Source organism: Galeopterus variegatus, unplaced genomic scaffold (assembly GCF_000696425.1).
Source record: "Galeopterus variegatus unplaced genomic scaffold, G_variegatus-3.0.2 Scaffold243, whole genome shotgun sequence".
In the NCBI taxonomy this organism is placed as follows: Eukaryota; Metazoa; Chordata; class Mammalia; order Dermoptera; family Cynocephalidae; genus Galeopterus; species Galeopterus variegatus.
In genome coordinates, this window is record NW_007726354.1 from 45 (window position 1) to 24,055 (window position 24,011).

At 36.2% G+C, this 24,011-nt stretch overlaps 1 protein-coding gene across 1 annotated transcript in view; it reads right to left on the reverse strand.

The window, feature by feature from the left end:
- Positions 1 to 1,488: 1,488 nt before the first annotated feature.
- Positions 1,489 to 24,011, reverse strand: part of HELZ (helicase with zinc finger) — a 146,325-nt gene continuing 123,802 nt past the window's right edge. Inside the window, exons 28-32 of the mRNA XM_008566462.1 lie at positions 22,146 to 22,716; positions 21,510 to 21,744; positions 20,189 to 20,705; positions 6,301 to 6,553; positions 1,489 to 2,910 (exon numbers count right to left, since the gene is read on the reverse strand). Coding sequence (XP_008564684.1) covers positions 2,576 to 2,910; positions 6,301 to 6,553; positions 20,189 to 20,705; positions 21,510 to 21,744; positions 22,146 to 22,716 — 1,911 coding nt within the window. The 3' untranslated portion in view covers positions 1,489 to 2,575. The remainder of the gene's footprint in view (positions 2,911 to 6,300; positions 6,554 to 20,188; positions 20,706 to 21,509; positions 21,745 to 22,145; positions 22,717 to 24,011) is intronic.

Genomic DNA, 24,011 nt, shown 5'->3' on the forward strand with positions numbered 1-24,011 from the left:
AGAAAGAGTAAGCTTGTTAGAGGTTAAAATAAGCATTCGATCCAGAATCTGAAGAGTATCAGATGGAAACATTTGAATCCTTAATGAGCTGTGGAAACAGTAAGGAAACAAGGAAAACTCAGAAACTTAACAGCAGAGCAGTGGACTAATAAGTAGCTATTATTTTCAGATTTTTAGAAATAACCGTTTAGAATGAGGATGTTCTTACTGTGTAAGAACATGACAACAGCTTCCTTATCCAAAGCTTCCATCATCAATATATTTATATAAGGTGGAGGGTGTGTGTGTGTGCACATGATTTCAATGAAATATAAATATAAATAATTTAAAAACTGATATTCTTTAAAGGTTCAAGTATGGAAAACAGAAAATTAGGCAATAACCTCTTGACAAGGTGTTAACTGAAAGCCCTGACATTGCAATTCTGTCTTCATATTTTCAAAATGCTTTTGAACATTTATCTAGCTTATGTTGTAGTCCTTTATATGGGGTAGGGGGTGGGCGGTGGGATCATCACTGATGAGAAAATTGTTTTTCATAGACATCCTCACATCAGCGAGACCTAATTTTCTTTTGGGTTATATCTTGAGTTTAGTCATTGAGTTGGAAATACATAGCTATATGGCAAAAATTTTTCTTCTTTTCTTCTGACTACAGTATGGAGAGCCAAATGTAACACACAGCTAAATGTGGTGATCTGACATCACACAGAGGAGGCGCAGGGCTGTAACGTGCTGGCTCAGTTTTCCAAGTGTGATTTATACTAACCATTAACACGTCTGCAATCCACAGGTCTACATCTGCCACCTGACACAGAGACTTGCAGCCTGGGATAGGAAGCCACATACAAATGAATTGCACTCTGAGCAGAAAGGCAGAACTGATTAAAACAGGCACGCCCCATTTGTCCTGTAGCTTGCTAAACTTTCACCAAAGGCACTCTCTTTTATCCCAAGTTGTCTGAGGATTACAGGAGGTTGTAGCTGGCCAACATAAACTAAACTCCAGTCATATAAGAGATGTAAGTAGTTTTCTTTACCCTTGTCACTATCAACCCAGTTTTAAAAATGTACTGTGAAGATAAGATGGCCTATCAAAAGTACTCTTCCAGAAAACTACTTTTGAATGGCTCATCCAGAAGGCTGCGTTCATTTGAAATGTTCCTCAGCCTCATCTTATTTAGAAAAAGAAGGTTATATTGTAGTTTTAAGATATCTCTGAAATATAAAAGTAGTACTACTAGATCAGGAAAATAAGGACATGCATGGCTTCAAATGTGTGACAAGACGACAAGTTTAAAGAGGGTAAACATTTTCCTTTGGGTTTTACCAAAGTTCATTCAAAACAACTGTCAGACTGTAGAATATTTAAGATAGCTATTTAAATTTTATATTTTTATACAAGTTCAGTAGGGGTATTTTAGAAGAACTGAAAGACTTGAAAAACAAGGGTAGTTTTCTGCCCCAGATTTTGATGAATTTTCATACATTTTTGACAAACATTGTATTTCTTCTTTAATGATGTTCCTCAAACAAGACAGCTAGCAAAATATTTGAATTGCCATATATAATGTCACATTTTAATGTAAACATCAAATAAGGTACCAAAATTTTTACTGGAGGGGGGAAAAAAAAAAAACCAAACCTTAAAGCGGCACAATTCTTTATACCACTGGAAAAAGGGAAAATGCCAGGTTACAAACATTTACACATGCATAGTGAGAAAAAAAAAAAAAAAAGATTTTACTAAATTCACGCATTTTTAAAATAGTTATCAAGTCTACAAAGCACCAACAATCCTAAAAATTTTTCAGCTTCATGATTTGTTTAAAAAAAACACACTATCAAATTAACATTAAAAACAAGCTTCAAGTGTAGCTTGTCTAAAAAATAACTAAGTATGCCAATGTTTTTTCACATTTCAAAAAACAGTGACATACAAAATACACCTGCAAAGAATGCCTTTAACTCTATCCTACGGTGGATGGAGATTACAACAGCACAAAATACGTAGTCTAAAACTATAAAAGTTTTAGAATGCAGCATCCTGTCACAAAAAAAAAAAGCTGATAAACTTAAAGTATTTAGAAGATGCTGCTCCTTTATTTTAAAAAATTTTAAATGAATTTAAGCAAAAATAACATACATTTGTACATCAACTGGCCATTTCTGGTACAGAAACCCAGCATATGGTAATATTATTGAATAAATGTAAATGCTACTTACAATTTTTTTTTTCTTTTTAAATACATTTTAGACAAACTTTTTTTCTTTTTTTATAGTTGCACAATTAACCTCTTAGCTGCTAGCTTGATGCAAACATATGTAACAATACACAAATTTAAAAATATTTTTATTCTACATAAAAGCTGTCAAAATTCTGACACATCAAAAATGCAAAATAATGGAATATACTTTTAAAAAATTAGTTGCAAGTCTAGCAGCAAAGCAATTAAGTGAGAACATATTTAATATTAAAACAAAGGAACTGTGCATCTATAGATGAAGTCCAACTACCTTAATTCTATTGGTACAAACAGAAATTAAAACATTCTCCCTTGAGGGAAAAAAAGTGATTATTTAAAATAAGAATAAAAGCCATTGCTGCCCGACGAGCTCCCCAGGCTAAGTTCCTGGAACAGAGACAGAGGGTCGCTACTCTTCTTGGCCTGTTCAGGTGGGGGCCTGGGCTTGGGAGGGGCCCGCAGAGCGCTGGCATAAGACATGGCGGGCCTGCTCCCCCCAGAACTCTGCTGGCTACTGCTGTTGGCCGACTCCGCGATCTGCTTGTTGGGCATGAGGGGTGGAAACTGGCCGAGATGCTGCAGCACATTATAGTTGAAGGAACTGGACACTTCAAGGTTTTCAGACTTCAGTTGATCCTCAGGGGGTTTGACAGTCTTGGGTGGAGCTAAAAGCAGATAATATAACACTTATTAGAGCGCTAGATAGGTTGGTTCTTCCCTCCTTGTGTCCATGTCTTAAAGAGTGTTCCACTCACAACACTGGACCATACTTGATCCAAACTGGGCCAGATTCCTTCTCCCAGAAGTGTGTGTGTGTGTGTGTGTGTGCGCGCGCGCGCGCGTGCGTGTGTGCGCGCGCATGCGGTGGGGAGGAGGGGGAGAGAGAAATTGAGATCTTTAGCTAGATTATATGGAGTCAAGGTACTGTGGCAACCCAAAGCCAGTTAAAAAACACATGGAGAAGTGGAGCAATTAGAAGACTAATCTACAAAGAAAAGCAGAAGCAAGGAGTAGAGGAAGCCACAGGGCCCTGAGAGGGATGTTATGATAATCACATCTAGTATCTGAGTACAGTCATACATCACTTAATGATGGGGACAGGTCCCGAGAAATGCGTCGTTAGGCGACTTTGTCGTGCGAGCACCCTGGAGTATGCTTACACAAACCTAGGTCGTGTAGACTGCTACATACCTAGGTTATATGATACGACCTATCGCTCCTAGGCTATGTTTGTATGTTACTGTACTGAATACTGTGGGCAACTGTACTACAATGGTAAGAGTTTGTGTATCTAAACATAGATAAGGTATAGTGAAATTACGGAACCATAATCTTATGGGACCACAGTCAACACGCATGGGGGGACATCATTACATGTCTCATGACTGTGTTTACTACAGGCGAGGCACTTTGTGCTATGTACTTTACATGGATTACATGCATCTACCAGAAAACTATCCAGTTCCTCTCATGAATCCAACTGGCCTTCCTGTACCTATTTCCAATAAAATTCTTTTCACTTGAGCTAATTTGGGTCGGTTTCTGTTTCTGTTTCTTGCAATGAACACAATCGCCAAATAGAGGAAAACCAGATATTTAGATCTTTTGGTCTTCAGATATTTAGGTGAAGTTGCTCTATCCTTGAGTTCGAAATAAGTAAAAAATAGACACCATAAGAAACTCTACTAATAATTCTTTTTAAAACACAAACTATAATGGTTGATTTTCACTAAAACATATTGGTAATGCTCAACAGAAGCTACATCATACCTAACACAACAAAGTTTAAACAAAGCATTTTAACATCAGAAACACGTTTGCCCATATAAACATAAAATGAGAATTTAAAGGTTAAGGTGAAAATATTTTGTTTAGTTTTAGAATTTAACTTATTCAATATGCTAATTTCATACTACTATTTTAAAACTTTAAAAATTCATTAAATTGTTCAAAATTACTTTAAAGCATCTAACATCTTTCTAGAACATTCATCACTTTTCCTCTACATATCACTAGTTTTTTGAACAAAGCAATTGCTTTCAAAAACATTAGTTTAACAAATATTTCAATATAAAAGTGGCCTGCACTGTCTAACACAATACATAAAATAACAGTATTGGCTGTTCCAGAACTTACTATTTTTATTAACTTTACTAAGATTTATTTAACCAAGTTCTCATTTTCAAAACAATGTAATTAGAGTTTAAAATGTTTTCAATTAAATAATAAATACTTAGAAAATAATATTTGAGGCAGTTTAACCTAATGCCTGTGTACTTATCTAACCATGAATGCAAGATCTCTATTAATTAGATATATTGTATATATTCCAAATGAAAGAAACCATTCTCTAAGACTATTACTTTTACTAATCTTACAACTAAGAACATTTTTCAAAATACACATCTCTATCTAATCTTAAATTTTCATCTCACTTATTAAAAGAAAATGTCTGATAAAGTATGCTTTGTCACCGAGGTAAGTGAACAGAAACCAGATTGCTTTTGTTCAAACACCTGTGTTGGAGAAACCCCACCACCACCACCACCACCACAGTGCGACTGGACACCTGTGTTGGAGAAGCCCCCCCCAACCACCACCACCACAGTGCGACTGGACCACCCCCTCGACTGCACACAGTCTGTTTTCATTATCTCCTTACTCAGCAAGCGTTTACCAAGAGCCTGAAGTGTGTGTTTAGCGCCAAAATGGGAAATTCAAAGTTCAAAAAGTTCAAAGACATGGTCTCTGCTCTCAAGCTTATAATTTAATTGTGGAGAAAACATATCCATGTCTAACACAGTGATCTCTCTTTTCAATTTCAAACCAATATAATATACTTTTCTTCAAGCTCAAGAAATAAATCTCAAAATTCAGAAAGAAGTCTCCTGTATGGCGATTTTTTTGGCTTACGTACCACTGCTACATTTCTCTAAAAAAAACTATTGTCAAAATTAATTCAAAGTCACTAAGTGTTACGTTAAACTAAAAAATACTACAATTTGTCTCCTAGCAATGAAGAAGATAATCATTCTATATTTGCAGAAAAGATACCACAGGTGACATGAGATTTGGGCATTTATTCAGGAACTTTCTACCTTATCAGCTTAGTTCACATTGTTATTTATTTTGGCCAAAAGCTATCCTAAAATGTAGGTAGAAAAAACAAAAGGAAAAAAATGATGTTATCTTTAAAATAAATTATAATGAACAAAACAACCAAAAGGTAACCCAAACAACCAAATTATCATCACTAATTTGTAATTTAGGTATTTCTCAGAAAATTCAAATATGATAACATAACCAGGCAAAATACTGTACAGCAGCTTACACATACTAAGTATTAATGAACATTTAAAGATTAAAATGACAATGTCGCTTGCCAGGAAACAAAAGCAAAGTCTTCTAAATGGTTTTTGTCCTACCATGTCTATTGTTCTAAAAATACTGTTATATGGCCCATGATCAAAAACAGATCAGTTAGGGGCCAGCCCGGTGGCGCACTGCTATAGTGCGCCGCTTGGGAGTGCGGCGGTGCTCCCGCCGAGGGTTCGGATCCCACGTACAGACCGGCCGCTCACTGGTTGAGCGAGGTGCAGGCACAACACGGAGGGTTGCGATCCCGTTGCCCGTCACGAAAAAAGACAAAAAAAGGAAAAAAAAAAAAAAAAAAACCCGCTCACTGGCTGAGCGAGGCGCGGGAGCAACACAGAGGGCTGCGATCCCGTTGCCGGTCCCGGTCCGGTATGGGGGCGACACTGAGGGTTGCAATCCGTTGCCAGACACGGAAAAAGACAAAAAAATTTTTAAAAAAATTTTTTTTAAAAGTTTTAAGTTTCATTACTTCTTTCCTTCAATCATAGGTCAAAATGATGAAATGATCAGTTTCCAAATATGGACCATAAATGGAATCAATATAGTTCTAAATTAATATGTATGCCTGGGGCACACCTACCAGCTATGGGCATTAAATGCAAAGATAATAACGTAAATTGAGGGGGCAGGGAGCTAAGGAGTTAAAATTACAGAGTTTTAAAAATCACCCACCATCTTACCTATTAACTCTCTGGGCTGAGCTGTCCTGCTGGATCCATTGCATGGAATGTTCTGATAGGGGGTAGATGAGGTGGTGTTTACCCAGGACTCCGGGGATGAAAAGTTGAAAGAAGATTGGTTACCGTGGTCCTGAAGCTCCTTACACTGAGCCAGACTATCTTGTGGAGTTCTTACTTCTTCAGAACAAGGCTGGACTGAGCTAGATGAGATTCTTCTTTGGTACAAGGGCCGACCAGGTCCTCTGGGTTCATACTACATTAAAAAAAAAAAAAAAGGACATTTCATAAATCAGTGCACCTTATTCCACACCCCTCCCCCTTTCAGGTCCATAGCAATCTCACTATATCAAGTAGAAATTCTCAAGACTATTATCTTCTGTGACTGTGAAACTCTCCCTTCCTTACCCTCTGCCCCAAGCCAAAAACAAGGCAGCCTGAGTTCTGAACATGATGTCAGGAGACCTGGGTTCAAAGCTCAGTTCTGTCCCTTACTACATAGTCCATCCTATAACAACACACATCTGATTTCTGATTGTTTTCTTGTCTGTAAAATATGGTAGTTGAACTAGATGTCTTCAGTTCTGAAATTCTATTAACATTTTAGGTAATGGCAGATTAAGAATAAGAATGATTGCATCTGCTCAGAATTAAAGAGACAAAGTATAGTCGCAAATGTCTTCAGTTCTGAAATTCTATTAACATTTTAGGTAATGGCAGATTAAGAATAAGAATGATCGCATCTGCTCAGAATTAAAGAGACAAAGTATAGTCGCAAGTCAATTGAATAGTAGCCATCTTCATCAGAGTCATCCATTCTAGACTTATGTCTTGGGCCCGAGCCTTCACAACCTCCCAATTTATTTTTCCTTAGATCTGACAGCAAGACATGGTTCCTCCTATCCAACATCAACATTCCTGATTGGACTTCACAGCATTTCTTTTAGTCGATCTTCAATTGACACAAGATACTAACTACTTTCTTGAAAAAATCCTCTATGTGTTTGAAACTCAATTAACTCACTCCTTATATTTTCTCTTCCCTAAACTTCCTAAATTTGCAAAACCCAAATTCCTTTAACCCTCCTAACATGATTTATTTACCAGCCATTTAAAGATTTTTTATTTTTATCTAAGTGCTCTCCAGTTTGTTCCTGCCTGGTGCTTGTGGCCTATATCCAGTGTCACCTCCAATAGCAAGGCAGTGTAGAATAGTGGTTAGGGGTCAGCCCTCTAGAGCCAGACTAACTGGGTTAGACTTCAGGCTCTGCCTTTCACCAGCAGTGTCATCTCAGGCAAGTGACTTAACCTCTTGGGAACTTCATGTATAGAATGAATCACCCACAGTACCCACCTCTTGGGACTGTCGTAAGAATGAAATGAGTTAAGGATGCACGGCTTTTAGAACAGTTTTGACACATCTACGTGGGTTCATTGTTACATAATTCTTTCAATATAACATATAAAGTTAAGATTACATATTTGGTCTTAGGTGACAGAGATTGGCTTTCTTTGCTGTTTTCTTTTTTTCCCCAATAATAATTAATTTGCTGTTCAGTTTGTAGTCAATTATGATTCTGAGGAATCTTTCTTTTACTATTGTTGTTAGCAATAATTGGAAACCAGGAACTAGAGATTGGATTACAAAGGAAAGAGACAGATAAATTGGCACAGTAATAGCAAGATGTTTTTGGAAATCTAAAACAGCACCAGCAGACACTGTCAGCCAATTAGATGGGGGAAACTGTGGGTGTAAGTATTGAGAGTACAAGGTCAAAACCAATAGAACCGCTAGCATATAAACCAGGGAAGGGAACGGGTCTGGACTGGCTACCCTTGTGCAGAAAGGTAGGAAAAGGTGGGAGGAGAACAATTGCCACTATTAAAGCTATGAGTGCCCAGGTCGTTTCTGTGTTTCCAGAGTCTTAGATACTGGATAAGGAAGGTGAGAGGTAATACTGCCATCTAGTTAACCTTCTCTCATATGTATTTCTCATAATTGCCATCCTTTTCACATATATTTTTATTGATCTTCTGTCTCTAAGCATAATGTTTAAATTCATTTTTAATTTTACTCTGCTTTAACGGCAATTTTTTTCAATGGTCAAAATCATTCTGAATTGGATTATGGTTTTCTAGAATATTAACCATCCTAATTAGCTTAGTGTCAATTACAAATTTAATCAGCACATTTGAAATTTCTTTGTCTAGGTCATTAAATTAAGGTACTGAGTAGAATAACCAGTCTCTCTAAACTGCTTTATGTTCTGTATGCCCAGACAACCCCTGAATGTTCAAGCACCACAGCTTGTGCAGTGTCTTTTTTGTCAAGGTTTGTGATGAAGACGATTAGCTCTTGAAGCCGAAATGAAGTGTTTCTTTTTATTACCCTACCCTGAGTGTTTAGCCCAGTCACAATCTGCAGGGGGTCCCATTCTAAAGTCTATGTGTGAATACTAAAATACAAAACTAATGTCAGTTACACAGCCTCAGAAACAGCAGGTTGTAATAATCAAATCTCCCAGTGATACAGAGCACTAGATAAATGAATTTCAGGCATTAACTTTATAAGCCCTTTTTCCTTAAATAATTAACATACATAAACCAGTAGTATAAGCAAACAACTTTTTGCAATGAATAGACATATGAACCACAGGCTTATATGAGGAAAACTAAAAATTAGAAAGAAACAAAAGGCTTATGTAAGAGGAGACAATATTCTATTAAACTTTATAGAAAATGTGTATCACTTACATCTTCCAAACTGAAATCCAAAAAAAAAAAAATCACTCAGTTGACACATACAGCAGGATCTGAGGAAGTATTGCATAATATATCCATAACAGTTCCTAAGCAGCTATTGACAGAGATGAATGTGTAGATGAAATATGAAATTCAATTTCAAATCACATTATGAATACGACTGATCTTTTATGTCAGAAAAAGAGAACTGAAACAAAATTGTTTTAATGTTTTTAAAATTAGACAGATATATTGAAGATAATATACATAAAAATGGTCTACTGGTACATCTATTTCATATAACATAGATGAAGGTAAATGCATAAAAAATGGTTTGCTACTTCAGAATCTGTCCTTAAAGGTAATTTGAGCACAGGCAGAGAAATCTTGATGGCAAATGAATAAAATGATTTATACACCAAATAAATTACATTTTAGGAGTTTTGTCGTTTTCAGCATACAGATCCTGTACAGGTTTTGTTACATTCACACCTAAGTATTTCATTTTTCTTTGAGCTATTATAAATGGTATTGGCTTTTATATTTTGATTTTCAATTGTACATTGCTAGTATATAAAAATGTGATTGATTTTTGTGTGTTGACCTTATACCTGTAACCTTACAAAACTCACATTATAGGTTTTTTGCTGTTTATTTTTTGAGAGATTTCTTGGGTTTTTTCCTATATTGACAATCATGCAGTTATGAACAGGATAGTTTTATTTCTTCCTTCTCAATCCCTATGACTATTATTTCCTTGCCTTATTGCACTGGCTAAGAATTCTAGTACAATGTTGGAGTGTTGAGTGGAGACATCTTACCTTGTTCCTATCTTAGAAAGAAGCATTCAGTCTCTCATGATTAAGTATGAGGGTAGCTGCAGGATTTTTACAGATCTCCTTCAACAGGTACAGAAAGTTCCCTACTATTTCTAGTTAGCCAAGAGTTTTTACCATGAGTGTATGTCGCATTTTGTCAAATGTATATGGGTGGTGGGGTTTTTATTTTTTTATTTTTTGGTGTCTCCTGATATCATGTGATTTCTCTGTTTAAACTACTAGGTATGGTGGATTACATTGATTTATTTTTCGAATACCACATCAGTCTTGCATTCCAGGGAGAAGCCCCACATGGTCATAGTGTATTATTCTTTTTATATATTTCTGAATTCAATTTTCTAATGTTTTGTTGAGGATATTTGCACTGATATTCACTGAAACTTGTCTGTAGTTTTCTCTTTTTTGTACTGTTGTTGTCTAGTTTCAATATCAGAGTAATGCTAGCCATACAGAATAAATTGAGAAGTGTTCCCTTCTCTTCTATTCTCTAAGATTGTGTAAATTGGTGGTTTTTCTTCTTTACATTGTTGGAGGAATTCAGTAGTGAAACCATCTGGGCCTGGAGACTTCTTTTTTGGAAGGTTTTAAACTACAAATTTAATTTCTCTAACTGTTATAAGACTACTCATGGGCCATCTATTTCATCTTTGTGGGGTTTTGTAATTTGTGCATTCAAGGAAGTGGTCCGTTTCATCAAAGTTGTTGAATTTACCTGCAGAGTTGTTTGTAGTACTACCTTATTATTATCATTTTAATGTCTAGTGGGTCTGTAGTGATATCTCCTCTTTCACTCCTGATACTGGTAGTTTGTGTCTTCTCTTTTTTTCTTTGTCAATCTTGCTAGTGGTTTATCAGTTACATTTACCTTTTCAAGGAACCAATCTTGAGTTTTATTGATTTTTTTGCTATTGTTTTTTATTTTATTCAAGCATGGAAAAGTTCCCCAGGAAAGGCCTGCCAGGCAATAAATCCTGCAACATACATAAAACTCCCAAGTTGGTTTTTAGTGACACAGATAATCAAGAGTTACCAGATATTTAAGGGGGGGTCTTCAGAATAAAAGGTGATTACAGATAAACAAATAAAAAAAAGGGAGGCCCAATAAAAAATAATGATGTTTTAAAAATATTTTTAAAATATCCATTTAGTTCTTACTAAAAATCTAAAACAAAACAACAATGAATCATCTAATAGGTATTCTCAGAAAAGGCACTGCAATCATAAAACAAAAACAAGATGTTATGAAAAAGGAAAGCTCTGAGAATAAAGAACTCCTGAAAATTTTAAATTCAAGAGCTCAAGTATAAAATGCAATAGCAGGGCTTGTAGATTAAATCAAGGAAATCCTTCCGAAAGTAGGAAAAAAATACGAGGATTTCAAAATGTGACAGGAAAAAAAGATTTAGAGAATCCGGGAGGTCTAATATCTTATCAACAGAAGTTTCAGGCAGTGAGAAACAGAAAAAAGAGATGGTAGAAAATTATCAAAGAAATAAAATAAGACAATTTCACACAGCTGAAGAATGTGAGTCTTTCTCTAGAGTGATGCTGTCCAAAGACCCTTCTGTGACAACCGAGATATTCTCTATCTGTGCTGTTCAGTAAGGCAGTGCCTAGCCACAAGGGGCTACTGGCAACTGAAATGTGTCTAGAAGGACAGAGGAACCCAACTTTAAATCTTATTTCATTTCAAAGCATATCTCATCCATCAGGAATTCCTGTAGGTTCTACCTACAAAGTAGTTCCTGAACTTACTTACTTCTCACCATTTCCCCTGCTAACATCATAGTCCATGACACCATCATCTCTTGCCTAGATAACTATGACATTCTTCATATTTCTTTTATATTATTTTAAAGTAATAACTTTTCAAAGTTAGCAGACGGAAAGAAATCATTAAGATCAGAGAAGAACTTAATGAAATAGAAATCCAAAAACAATACAAAAGATCAATGACTCAAAAAGCTGGTTTTTTGAAAAGATAAATAAAATTGACAGACCATTAGCATGGCTAATTAAAAAAAGAAGAGAGGAGACCCAAATAACAAAAATTAGAAATGAAAAAGGTGATATTACAACTGATACCTCAGAAATACAAGAAATCATTAGAGACTACTATAAACAACTATATGCCAAAAATTTGAAAATTTGGAGGAAACAGATAAATTTCTGGACACACACAAACTACCAAAACTGAGCCAAGAAGATGTAGAAAATCTGAACAGACCAATAACAATAAAAGAGATTGAAGCTGTTATCAGAAGGCTCCCAACAAAGAAAAGCCCAGGATCAGATGGATTCACAGCAGAATTCTACCAAACCTTCAAGGAATTGATACCAATTCTCTACAAACTATTCCAAAAGATTGAAGCAGAGGCCATTCTCCCAATCTCATTCTATGAAGCAAACAACACCCTGATACCAAAACCAAAGATACAACAAAAAAAGAAAACTGCAGGCCAATATCCTTGATGAATATAGATGCAAAAATCCTCAATAAAATACTAGCTAACAGAATACAGCAACACATACACAAAATTATACACCATGATCAAGTGGGATTCATCCCAGGGATGCAAGGTTGGTTCAACATAATCAAATCATGATGTTATGAAACACAACATCAATAAAATCAGAGACAAAGACCATATGATCATCTCTACAGACGCTGAAAAAGCATTTGACAAAATTCAACATTCGTTCATGATAAAGACTCTCTACAAGTTAGGTATAGACGGAAAGTATCTCATCATAATTAAAGCCATATATGATAAGCCCACTGCCAATATCATCCTAAACAGGAACTAGACAAGGATGCCCACTCTCACCACTCCTATTCAACATTGCATTTGAAGTACTAGCCAGAGCAGTCAGAGAAGAGAAGGAAATAAAGGGCATCTAGATTGGAAAAGATGAAGTGAAACTGTCCCTGTTTGCAGATGACATGATCCTATATGTCAAACAGCCTAAAGCCTCTACAAAAAAACTCTTAGAGTTGATAATGATTTCAGCAAAGTTGCAGGATACAAAATCAACACACAAAAATCAGTAGCATTTCTATACTCCAATAGTGAACATGCAGAAAAAGAAATCAAGAAAGCCTGCCCATTTACAATGGCCACCAAAAAAATAATATACTTAGGAATAAAGTTAACCAAGGATGTGAAAAATCTCTACAATGAGAACTACAAACCACTCTTGAGAGAAATAAAACAGGACACAAGACGATGGGAAGATATCCCATGCTCTTGGATTGGAAGAATTAACATTGTGAAAATGTCCATACTACCCAAAGTGATATACAAATTCAATGCAATCCCCGTCAAAATTCCAATGATATTTTGCTCAGAAACGGAAAAAACTATCCTAATATTTATATGGAATAACAAAAGACTATGAATAGCCAAAGCAATTCTGAGCAAAAAATAATAATAATAATATTAATAAAGCTGGAGGCATAACACTACATGACTTTAGGAGGCATAACACTACCTGACTTTAAACTATATTATAAAGCTATAATAACCAAAACAGTATGGTACTGGCATAAAAACAGACACACTGATCAATGGAATAGAATAGAGAATCCAGAAATCAACCTGTACACCTACAGCCATCTGATCTTTGACAAAGGCACCAAGCCTATACACTGGGTAAGAGACTGCCTCTTCAGCAGATGATGCTGGGATAACTGGATATCCATATGCAGGAGAATGAAACTAGACCCATACCATGAAACTCACTATATACCAAAATCAACTCAAAATGGATTAAAGAACTAAATATACCCCCTGAACCAATAAAACTCCTTAAAGAAAACATAGGGGAAACACTCCAGGAAGTAGGACTGGGCACAGACTTCATGAGTACAACCCCAAAAGCACAAGCAACCAAAGGAAAAATCAAAGTAATAACTTTTTAAAATAAACTGCATTATCTTAATAGAATTTTTAAAGCAACTTTAATATATTAAGTTCATAAAATTCAATCATAATAATAAAAGCAAGCTTTATCTTAATTTCCAAAACTGTATTACAGTTATTTCTGGGCTTTGTTATTGTTTTTCTTATAAGAAAGGTATACTAAAATGAATGTGACTTTGCGGCAAAGTGCATTAAAATCAATTTAGGTCTAAATAAAGAAAAATACCATTTGAAGCATCTCATGGGCAAGGGCACTTATAATTTGCAAATAGTATTTTCCCACCAAGCAATAATATTTTCTTACATCCAAACACAGGTAATAGAGGAGATACTAGAACAAATGCAATATTACATCTAAAAGAAAAAGTCAGATTCACTGCTCTGACATTTTGAGCTACCTTGACTCTGTCTTGTTTACTCTTCTTGAATATGAAACAGTCAAGTTACCAATTATAGAGCATGACACTTTTTTTTTTCCTTTTTGTCTTTTTTCGTGTCCGGCAACGGATCGCAACCCTCAGTGTCGCGCCCGTACCAGACCGGGACCGGCAACGGGATCGCAACCCTCGGTGTTGCCCCCACACCTCGCTCAGCCAGTGAGCGGGAACCGGTCTGTATGTGGGATCCGAACCCTCGGCGGGAGCGCCACCACACTCCCAAGTGGCGCACTGTAGCAGTGCGCCACCTGGCCGGCCCAGCATGACACTTCTTAGAATGAGAAAATGTCAGTTTGAGTAGGAAATAAAATAATTCACAGCACAAGTTTACTTTTCAACTCATAACTATTTGCATCTTCTCTGAAGAATCATAATTATATTTTCCAGCTTTTGAAAAGAAATGTAATGCCAGAGAATTTTTGTTTTACTGTTATAGAATATTGAGAAATTAATTACATGCTTATAGTTAATTTTCTGATATTTGATATCTCTAAATTAATGATTTCAGCAAACATTTAGCACCTAGTACTGGATAGATTTAAAAGATCAAGAATTCTAAAATGAACAATCTCTCTTTCTATAACACAAGGAAAAAAAAGGAAAATTTGTATGACTGAAGATCTAATTCTCTGTACCGAAGACCGTAATTTTGCTTTTCCCCCCACATCTAGTTCTGTGTAATTGCAATCATTTCTCATTTTCCAGAAATAGACTTTACTCATGGTATAATGATATCTGAAGAGCAGTCTGATTCTCCAGAAACAGCACAGGACTGAAAGTCAGGAATCTTAGCTCCACTTTAATTAAGTTGCAAGTCCTTTAACATCTTTGTGCCTCAGTTTCTTTTTCAAAAGAGGGAGTTAAAATAAATGATAGTTACGGCCCTGTTTACAAAGTTCCAAGATTTATTTTAAAGTCTTCAATAAATCAAAGCCTTTGTCAATGAGAATACATTTTAACTTTTTGATATTAAAATGTCCAAACATAATTTCTCAGCAACCTTAACAACCATTAACAATTTGATGTATTTGCTAAAATAATCCGAGTGTGATGACAAATCCAAGCCTCTTTACGTGATTTAAATTCAGAAAACTATAGAGCATGCTAACTGACTGCAATAAAATGCATTCTGGACAATTTCAGATTCCCCTTCTCCCACCAGAGGGAAATTTCTATACAGTAAGTTCAAAGACAAGGGCCCCCAAACAAAAATTTTAGAAAAAGATCCCTAGCCTGCAAAAGAAAAATATTTCTGACAGAAAGGCCCTTTATTTCTCCATCACCACTTCAGTCTCGTAGGACCGTAGGCTGTTTAAATATATAAACTATACTTTTCTTCCTTGATCCCATTCGGGATGCCTTAACATAGTGGAAAGAAAGGTTTGATGTGAAGGTTGGGGTGGGTATAGCGATTTTGGAAAAAAAATTTTTTCAAGTTCCCCAACAGGTAATCCACCTCCATTAACTGATCACACATTCATATGTATGAGTGCTAGGAAGGGCTAAGTGTTACAGTAGCTATCTTTGTATAGTAAAATTACAAATAATTTCTCTAATGTCTCCGTTTACGTGCTGACCAAGTATTTCATTTGTCAAAAGAAAATCAAAATTACTATAGAAGGATAAAACTAGTAAACAGAATATGAAAAACCATTTCTATTCAAGTTAGCTGTTAAGCTAACATCTACATGTTTTCATCCAACATGTGATTAATCTACCAAGGGTTCTCACAAAAAAAGAATCCACAGTAGAGAAGGAAATAAGACATTTTACTATATTGTTAATGCTAAAAAAAAAAAATGATTTTAAAAGGCTGGAAATAAACAGCAAGCACATAAACCATTCATTCTGTGAGATGATTCATTCAAAATCATTTTGACCACACAAAAGTTATCCTAATACACTGAAAATGTCAAAATCTGAAATGTGGTAAAAATATTTTCCTTGTCAAACAATTTTTTCAGTGCTGCAAGGTTAGTCATCATTTGTGAATCTTATACACAAAAATAAAAGTGACCAAATGTTTTTGCAAAAGTAATTTCACTCTAAGAACCCACTGATAACTGAAGATATTTATTCACATACAAATTCACAGCTAAATAGAAATACTAAATATTAAGAGCACCAGGGTATAAAGAAATTAAATTCCAAAATTAAGAACCATTTAAGAGATCAATGATTAAAGTAGATTATTCAGGATTAAGTATTATTTAGTAAAGTACAAAACTTTATAAAACCTTATAACAATTCTGGCACATAGTTTTCCCTACATATTTTGAACTCATTTGGCAAAATAAAAATCAAAACATTAGTGAGTTCAGTGAAAATGGTGGAGTAAGAAACTCCAAAGCCCATCCCTCCATAAAAGCAATGAAAAAACTGGCAAAAGCTGTCATAATCAACTTTCTGGAAACCTAACTAAAAGCTTGCAGCAACCAGAGGAACTCTTAATCAATAAAAACGGGAATTTCCTAAGAATAGCAAGCTTTGTGGTATTTTAACTTACTCTAGTCTCATCCCCTGCTCTCCCGCTCAGTGGTAGCCTTGAAAATAAGAACCAGTACTAGTACCTGAGGGAGCAGAATGGGCCTCATTCTCAAATAATTGTAAAGATTTGTTTTGACCTGTCTGGTGGTGCTCTAAAAGGCTCAATCAAAAGATTTGCCTCATCTCATTTAACTCTGAACTCACCCAGTGCTAAAGGGGCCAAATCAAAAACATTTACAGGCAAATGTTTTAGTCACTGCTGCCTGAGGCAATGGATAAAAGTTGGACCAAAAAATAGACTAACCAAAAAGCTTGAGAGGAAAGGCTGGAGAATAAGATGGTTTGGGGAATAAGGGCTTTGAAAAGTTCTGACATATTCCTTGGGATCCAGAAGTCCACACAGATGCTGTGCACGTGCTTAGGAAAGACCTGAAAAAGCCCTAAGTTCTCACCTCTGGCTGATCTTAAGGCTCTGTGGAAGCAGGAAGTGAAGGCTAAGGTAGAGATGTAAGCTGTCTCACTGAGTGTTGAAGGTGTGCCCAAACACACATACACATACCTCTGCAAAAACTGAGATGTTTTTGGTTCCAGGCATTTAAGGTAATCTGTGTAATGATTAGCTAACCATTAAGCTAATGGAATGCACACTTCAGAGGTCACTAATGACAAATACAGACTTTACAAAATCAGTTCAGAGAAGTCCCTAAACAACCAACCAACCAGCAGCAACAACAAACCCCGGGCAGGGCAGAATTTTATTTCCCAAAATGCCATATTATACTATTCAAAATGTCCAGTTATCAACATAAAATTACGAGGCATGCAAAGAAAGAAGAAAGCATGGCCAACAGGTGAAAAAAAAAAAAGAAAGTCAAAAGAGCATGAAAAAAGCAACCAGAAACTTTCCATGATGAAGCCTAGACATTGGTCTTAGAAGATAAAGATTCTCAATCAGGGAACTTATTAACTTTAAATAAGTTAAAAGAACTAAGAGAAACCATGTCTATAAAACTGAAGGAAACCAGAAGTCTGATGTCTCACCTAAAAGAGAATACAATAAAGAGATGGAAATTACAATAAAGAATCAAATAGAAATTCTGGAGTTGGAAAGTACAATGACTAAAGTGAAAAACTCATTAGAGGGGTTCAATAGCAGATGTGACCAGAAAGAAGAGAAAGAAGACCAGAAAGAATCAGCAAACCTGAAGATAGGTCAATTGAGATTGGCCAATCTGAGAAACAGAATAGAAGAATGAAGAAAAATGAACAGAGTTGAGACCAATGGGACACCATTAAGCACCAACCTTCACACAATGGAAGAACCAGAGGAAGTGAAGAAAAAGGGACAGGAGTATTTGAAAAACTGATAGCCAAAAACATCCCAAATTTGATGAAAAACATTATACATCCGAGAAGTTCAATGAAATCCAAGTGAACAAACTCAGAGATCCACATCAAGACACATACAATCAAACCGTTGAAAGCCAATGATAAAGAGAGCATCTTGAAAGCAGCAAAAAAAGAAGCAACCCCTTATGTACGAGGATCACGGATAAGAGTAACAGCTGATTTCTCATCAGAAATCATGAAGGCCAGAAGGTAGGGGGATGCTCTACTCAAAGTGCTAAAAGGAATTTAAAAACAAAAACAAAACAAACAAAAAAAACCTGTCAGCCAAGAATTCCAATCTGGCAAAATTAACTTTCAAAAATTAAGGCAAAACAGACATTCCCAGATAAACAAATACTGAGAGAGTATATCATTAGCAGACCTGCCCTTCAAGAAATGCTAAAGGCAGTCCTTCAGGCTGAAATGAAAGGACATTAGACAGTAACTCAAATCCATACGAAGAAATAAAAAACAACTAATAACATAAGCAGATATAAAAGATGTGAATCCATTATTTCCAATGGCCTTTAGAAGTCACTTAGAAACTGCAAAAGGGAAGCTAACATCAAAAAGTATTATTCATATATCAAAATTAGGAATGTTTACACCCTGTTTTAAGAAGACATCTGTGATAGATAATAACCACAACCAGCTTTATACATTCTTGTCTTTAATCACTTCAAGTCTAATGAGAACAGCTAGACACCACTTTTATAGTCTACACCAAAAGGCACCATTCTGAGAGTTTTATAACCTGGAATTACTAGGTTTTTCACATCAGTGAAGGTCCATAAAGATGCTCTTTGGAAATATCTAAGTATTTTAAGATAAAAATTCAGTCCACCTTAAAATGCTTAGTTTAGCAGAGTCAGTTTTACATTAAACATCTACAAATTCTGGCATTTGGGAATCAGAATCTCACTGTGTATCAATTGTTTAAGTCTAACAAAACACCAGGATGAGTGACAGCAAAAAGAGCACACAGCACTTAAAACCAGCCACTTGTTTAAAAGGCCAACATTTTTGGAAAGCTCTAATTAACAAATTTGTAATTAACAAATGTAACTTAAAGTAAAAAGATGAATCACTAAAAACCATTTCCTCAGATTAGAAGGGACAAAGCTGCCTGAATAAAAAGAGTTCTCAGATGTTAAATGTTCCAAAATAGCAAGAAGGACTCTTAAGGAGCTTCACATTTCAACAAGTGACCATTCTACAAAATCTGAAACACCATAATGAGAGGGAGGAAATTAAAATAATTTCCAAGATGCTAAGAAAGTTGATCACATAGAAGGAGACAGAAGAATGGCAGTTTCCAGAGGCTGGAAAGGGGAGGGGGAAGGGGGAATTGTGACAGGTTGGTTAATGGATACAAAAGTACAGCTAGATAGGAGGGATGTTATCTAGTGTTCTACAGCACTACAGCGTGACTGTAAAGTGACAACAATTTATTGTATACTTCCAATTAGCTAGAAGAGGTGAATTTGAATTTTCCCAACACAAAGAAATGACAAATATTTGAGGTAATAGAAACAAAATCAGGGTTGCCAGGGTTTCAGGGGGGGGAGGGATGAACAGGTGGAGTGCAGAGGATTTGGGGGCAGTGAAACTATTCTGTATGACAGGCAAAACACATAGAACTGTACAACATAAAGAGGAAACCTAATGTAAAACTGAGTTAATAATAACATATCAATAAATGGACATGAAAATCAACTACCTTGTATACTGACAAATTAAAATAAGAAAATAAATAAAAATAACAACATATCAAGACTGGATCATAATTGCAACAAATGTACCGCACTAATGTAGCATGTCAATAATAGGAGAAACTGGTGGTAGTGGGGGGTTTATAGGAACTATCTGCACTTTCTGCTCAATTTCGCTTTAAACCTAAAAACTGCTATAAAAATAAGGTCTATTACTTAGAAAAATAATTTCCAAAAAAGGATTATTCTTTAAAAGACTATTAAATTCAGTAAGATCTGTCCACTCCTATTACCAAATCAATAAATATTGATATTTTTCACAATCAACCAATCCCAAAAAGGAAAATAACAAAGACATTTACCTCTTCTAGGCTAGGGAGCGAAGAAGAAGACACTGTTCGGGATGACAACGGATGAAATGGCTCTTGACCAATAGCATGTTGGTGATTTTGTATTTGTACAAAAGGGTTCTGTGGTGGTCTGTGAGGCAATGGAGGTAGGCCATAGGGAAAACCGGGCCCCATTAGGTGATTCTGTTGCAAGTTAGCAAAAGTCCATGCTCCATCAGGTGCCAGGTATTTCAAGGGAGGAGGGGCAAGGTGCTCAGATGGCAACGAGAAAGGTGAGCTGAAGATCTGGGGCGGGAGGCGCTGTGGAAATGCTGGGCTGTTGGCTACTTCAATGTCTCTGCTGCTGTCACTAAAGTTAGAAAAGTTGCTACTGTGGTCTGTATTGGAGGGGGGAGACGGGACTGCTGGTGGGCTCCTAGTCTGAATTTGTCTATATTGCAAAAGTCTTGATTGAGGTGGTGGCATTTCAGCAAGTTCCCGTGTTTCACTTTGATCACGATGAGACAGTTCTCTGATTAAATCTTGAAACCTGGATGAAGACAATGAAATATGAGGAGAAAACCAAAGAAATCACATTAAAGAGAGCTTAGTCAACTACATGTATAATTTCTACAACCAAAACCATAATACTTAGCATTAATTAATCTCAAATGTAAGCATTAACACCCAATAGATGCTGAGCTGAAGTCACTAAATACGCCCAATTACCTGATTTCTTTCTTTTCCCTTCACATTAAAAAACACCTCTCCTTGTCTCTACATGCCTTTGATAACTGGAAGTTATAAAAAGCCACCATGATGGTGGACCTTATTCAGAAAGGATTAGGAAACACACACTTCATAGTGTTCATATGACATGGGCCACAAAAGCAAGCCCAGAGTCAGGATTGAACACTCATAAGCATCTGTAGTTATAAGAACGTAGAATTCTGTGCTACTAGAAAAAGATTAATGATAAATTTATAATTTTTAATTTTTAACCTCTAATTTACTTCTGTTCTTATTCTTTACTCTTATTTGTAAGTAATACCGCTGAATCAAAAAAAACCAACACGCACAGTGATGGTACTTTTCTCTTGCAGAAGAGACCACAAAGCAAGCGGCCAGATTAACTTACAATGTGTAGCAGATCATCCATGCCTAGATTTGTTCATGAGTTGCTTCTAAATGAATTCTCTATATTTTAGAGTTAATCAAGGGAATTTTATAGCATGTGCCTAGTGTGCCAGCATCCAATTTCTTTGAGACAATAGTCCAACTTAAGTTAAAAGGACAACATTCAAGAAAGAGGTGGGAGGTCATGTTTCAGAGGCTCTTTTAGTCTGCTGAATACCTTGAGTATGTTGTTTCTGCTTCCTCTTCGGCACTGCTGGTGAGCTTCCAGTCTGCCCTCACTGGCGGCTGATGTAACCCAATGGGCGGCTGAGGAAGATGCTGGAGGTGAGGATGGTGATGGTGAGGGTATGGAATACTGCCCTGACTCAGATAGGCATGATGCTCATTCCACTGCTGTAACCGTGCTTGCTGCTGCCTTAACGTTTCCAGAGCTACACTCCCATGTATACGATCTGCAAAAACATGTGTGAAACAGTTAAGTTTCTATGCATTTGGGGTTTCAAGTTAACTTTTTCAAGAGTTTTTACAACCAGATTTTTTCCACAAAGATAAACAAACAGCTGTAATTTGGTTTAAGTAGAAAGTAAATGTTTTCTAAATTTGCCAGACACCAGAGTTATGATCATGATGATGATTCTTCCTTATCTATATAATGATGTAAGCTGACATCAACTGGATACTTAATATTACACAGCATTCAGAACTAGATTCTGATTATTACACTAAATGGTTGATCTTTGCTGGCATTATGTGAAGAAATGAATCAATCCAAACTAACACTGTATATAGTACATGTCATTTTAGGTAAACCCTCTCTGAATTTTCCACATCTAGCAGTAACAGGAGAACTTACCTACAGCCTCCCCTATAGATATTCCTGGGGGGTTCTCCTCAAGGAAGTTACTCAGATGCGAAGGAAGAATGGGGCCGGGCTGTGCAACGGCTCTCAGAGGGCTGTGGCCTTCTTGCAGCATGGGAGGGGGCTGCTGCTCAGGAATCACAGCCTCTGCAGGGGGAGACTGTGGTCGATGCGAAACTGCATTATTAAAAAAAGCACTGTTGGGTCCTGCCTGATATGCAGGAGAGAGCTGAGGAGGTGGCTGCTGAGTCTGCTGATGCAACTGATTTTGCTGCTGGACTACCTGATTTGGCTGGGATGGCATTTGATTTGGTTGTTCAGGCAGATTACTCTGCTGCTGATTTAACAAGGTATGCTGCTGTGGAATGGGAAACGGTGGTCTTGGTAGCTGGGGTAGTGGATGAAAATGGCGATTAGGGATTGCATACTGTGCATGGGGAGCAGGAAGAGGAAGGTTCACGTGTCTTGGATTGAGATTATCTTTGCGAGGAAATTTGGTATTGGGATAAATAACACCAGGACGTGATTCAGGACTTCGGTTCTGTGGATTTGACTCCAAATCAACCTAGGGGAAAAAAAAAAGTCTCTTTTTAACTGCAGAATATCTGAGTTCAGTGGCTCTTCACCTTTTCCTAACCCTAACCCACACATCCAAAGGATATGATACATTCTTATCAGCAAGAGCAGGAGCGCTGGGTGCCCAAACAATCACTTTCTGATAATCAAATAAGGTAATATTTTTTAAATTATAAAAGATGACACAGAAAAAACAGCATATTAAATTTGAGTCATAAGATACTGCCATTTTATTTGCATATCCACTTTAATTCCTTTAAGAACATTATTTTTAATTTCACACTTCCTTCCTTAGAAAGCCATTTATTTCCTTCTGATATAAATCATTAAAATCTGTTCTTTCCTTCTGGTTTTATTGTGTTTATATACCTAATCTATTTCTTCAGACACATCTATATAAATAACAAAATATAAATAACAAAAATTTAAATATAAATAACAAAATTTGTCCTAATTTGTCCTTTGAAATGAACAAACAAATACTATATCACCTTTGTATAACCAGTTTGGTTGTCAATTTCTGCCATTACATATTGACATTCTTTCCTTTAACAAACATTTATTGAGAGCCTATAAGTACACTGTGCCTGGTTCTGGTGACTTAAAAAGCAACAATAAGAGTTAGTTTATACCCTCAAGAGCTTAGAGCAGGGGTCTATAAACTATGCCCCCCCACCGCATACCATTTCCAGCCACTGAACTTCTGTAAATAAAGTTTTATTGGAACACAGCCACACTCATTCATTTACATATCATCTATGGCTGCTTTTGTACTATAATGTCAGAGTTAAGCGGTTGCAACAGAGACCATATGGCCACAAAGCCTAGGATTTACTATGTGGCCTTTTACAGAAAAAGCTTGCTAATCTCTGGTTTACAGTCCAGGGGATATTAACATATAATTAAAGATACTGTAAGAGGATGTGATATGAGATCCTAGTGCCTGAGAAAATTAAAGAAGGCTTCATGGACACTGGGGCATTTGAGTCAAATCTTACAAAAAGAGCTAGAATATTTCAGGGAGGGAAGGACATTCTAGGTAAAGATAACAGCTTGTGCAAAGGTTGAGAGAGGACAAAAAATATCGCAGATTTGGGGAGCATGAGAAGTTTTGTGTGCACAGAGCTGTAACTCCACTTGTTTATGTGTCAGTTTCCCCTTCTTGACATCAGATGAAACTGCAAGCTTCCAATCACACAAGATCCTGAATGATTCAATACTTCGATAAATGTTGATTTTAATCCTTTGTAAGCTGTGGTAAGCTAACAAAGATTTTTAAGCTAG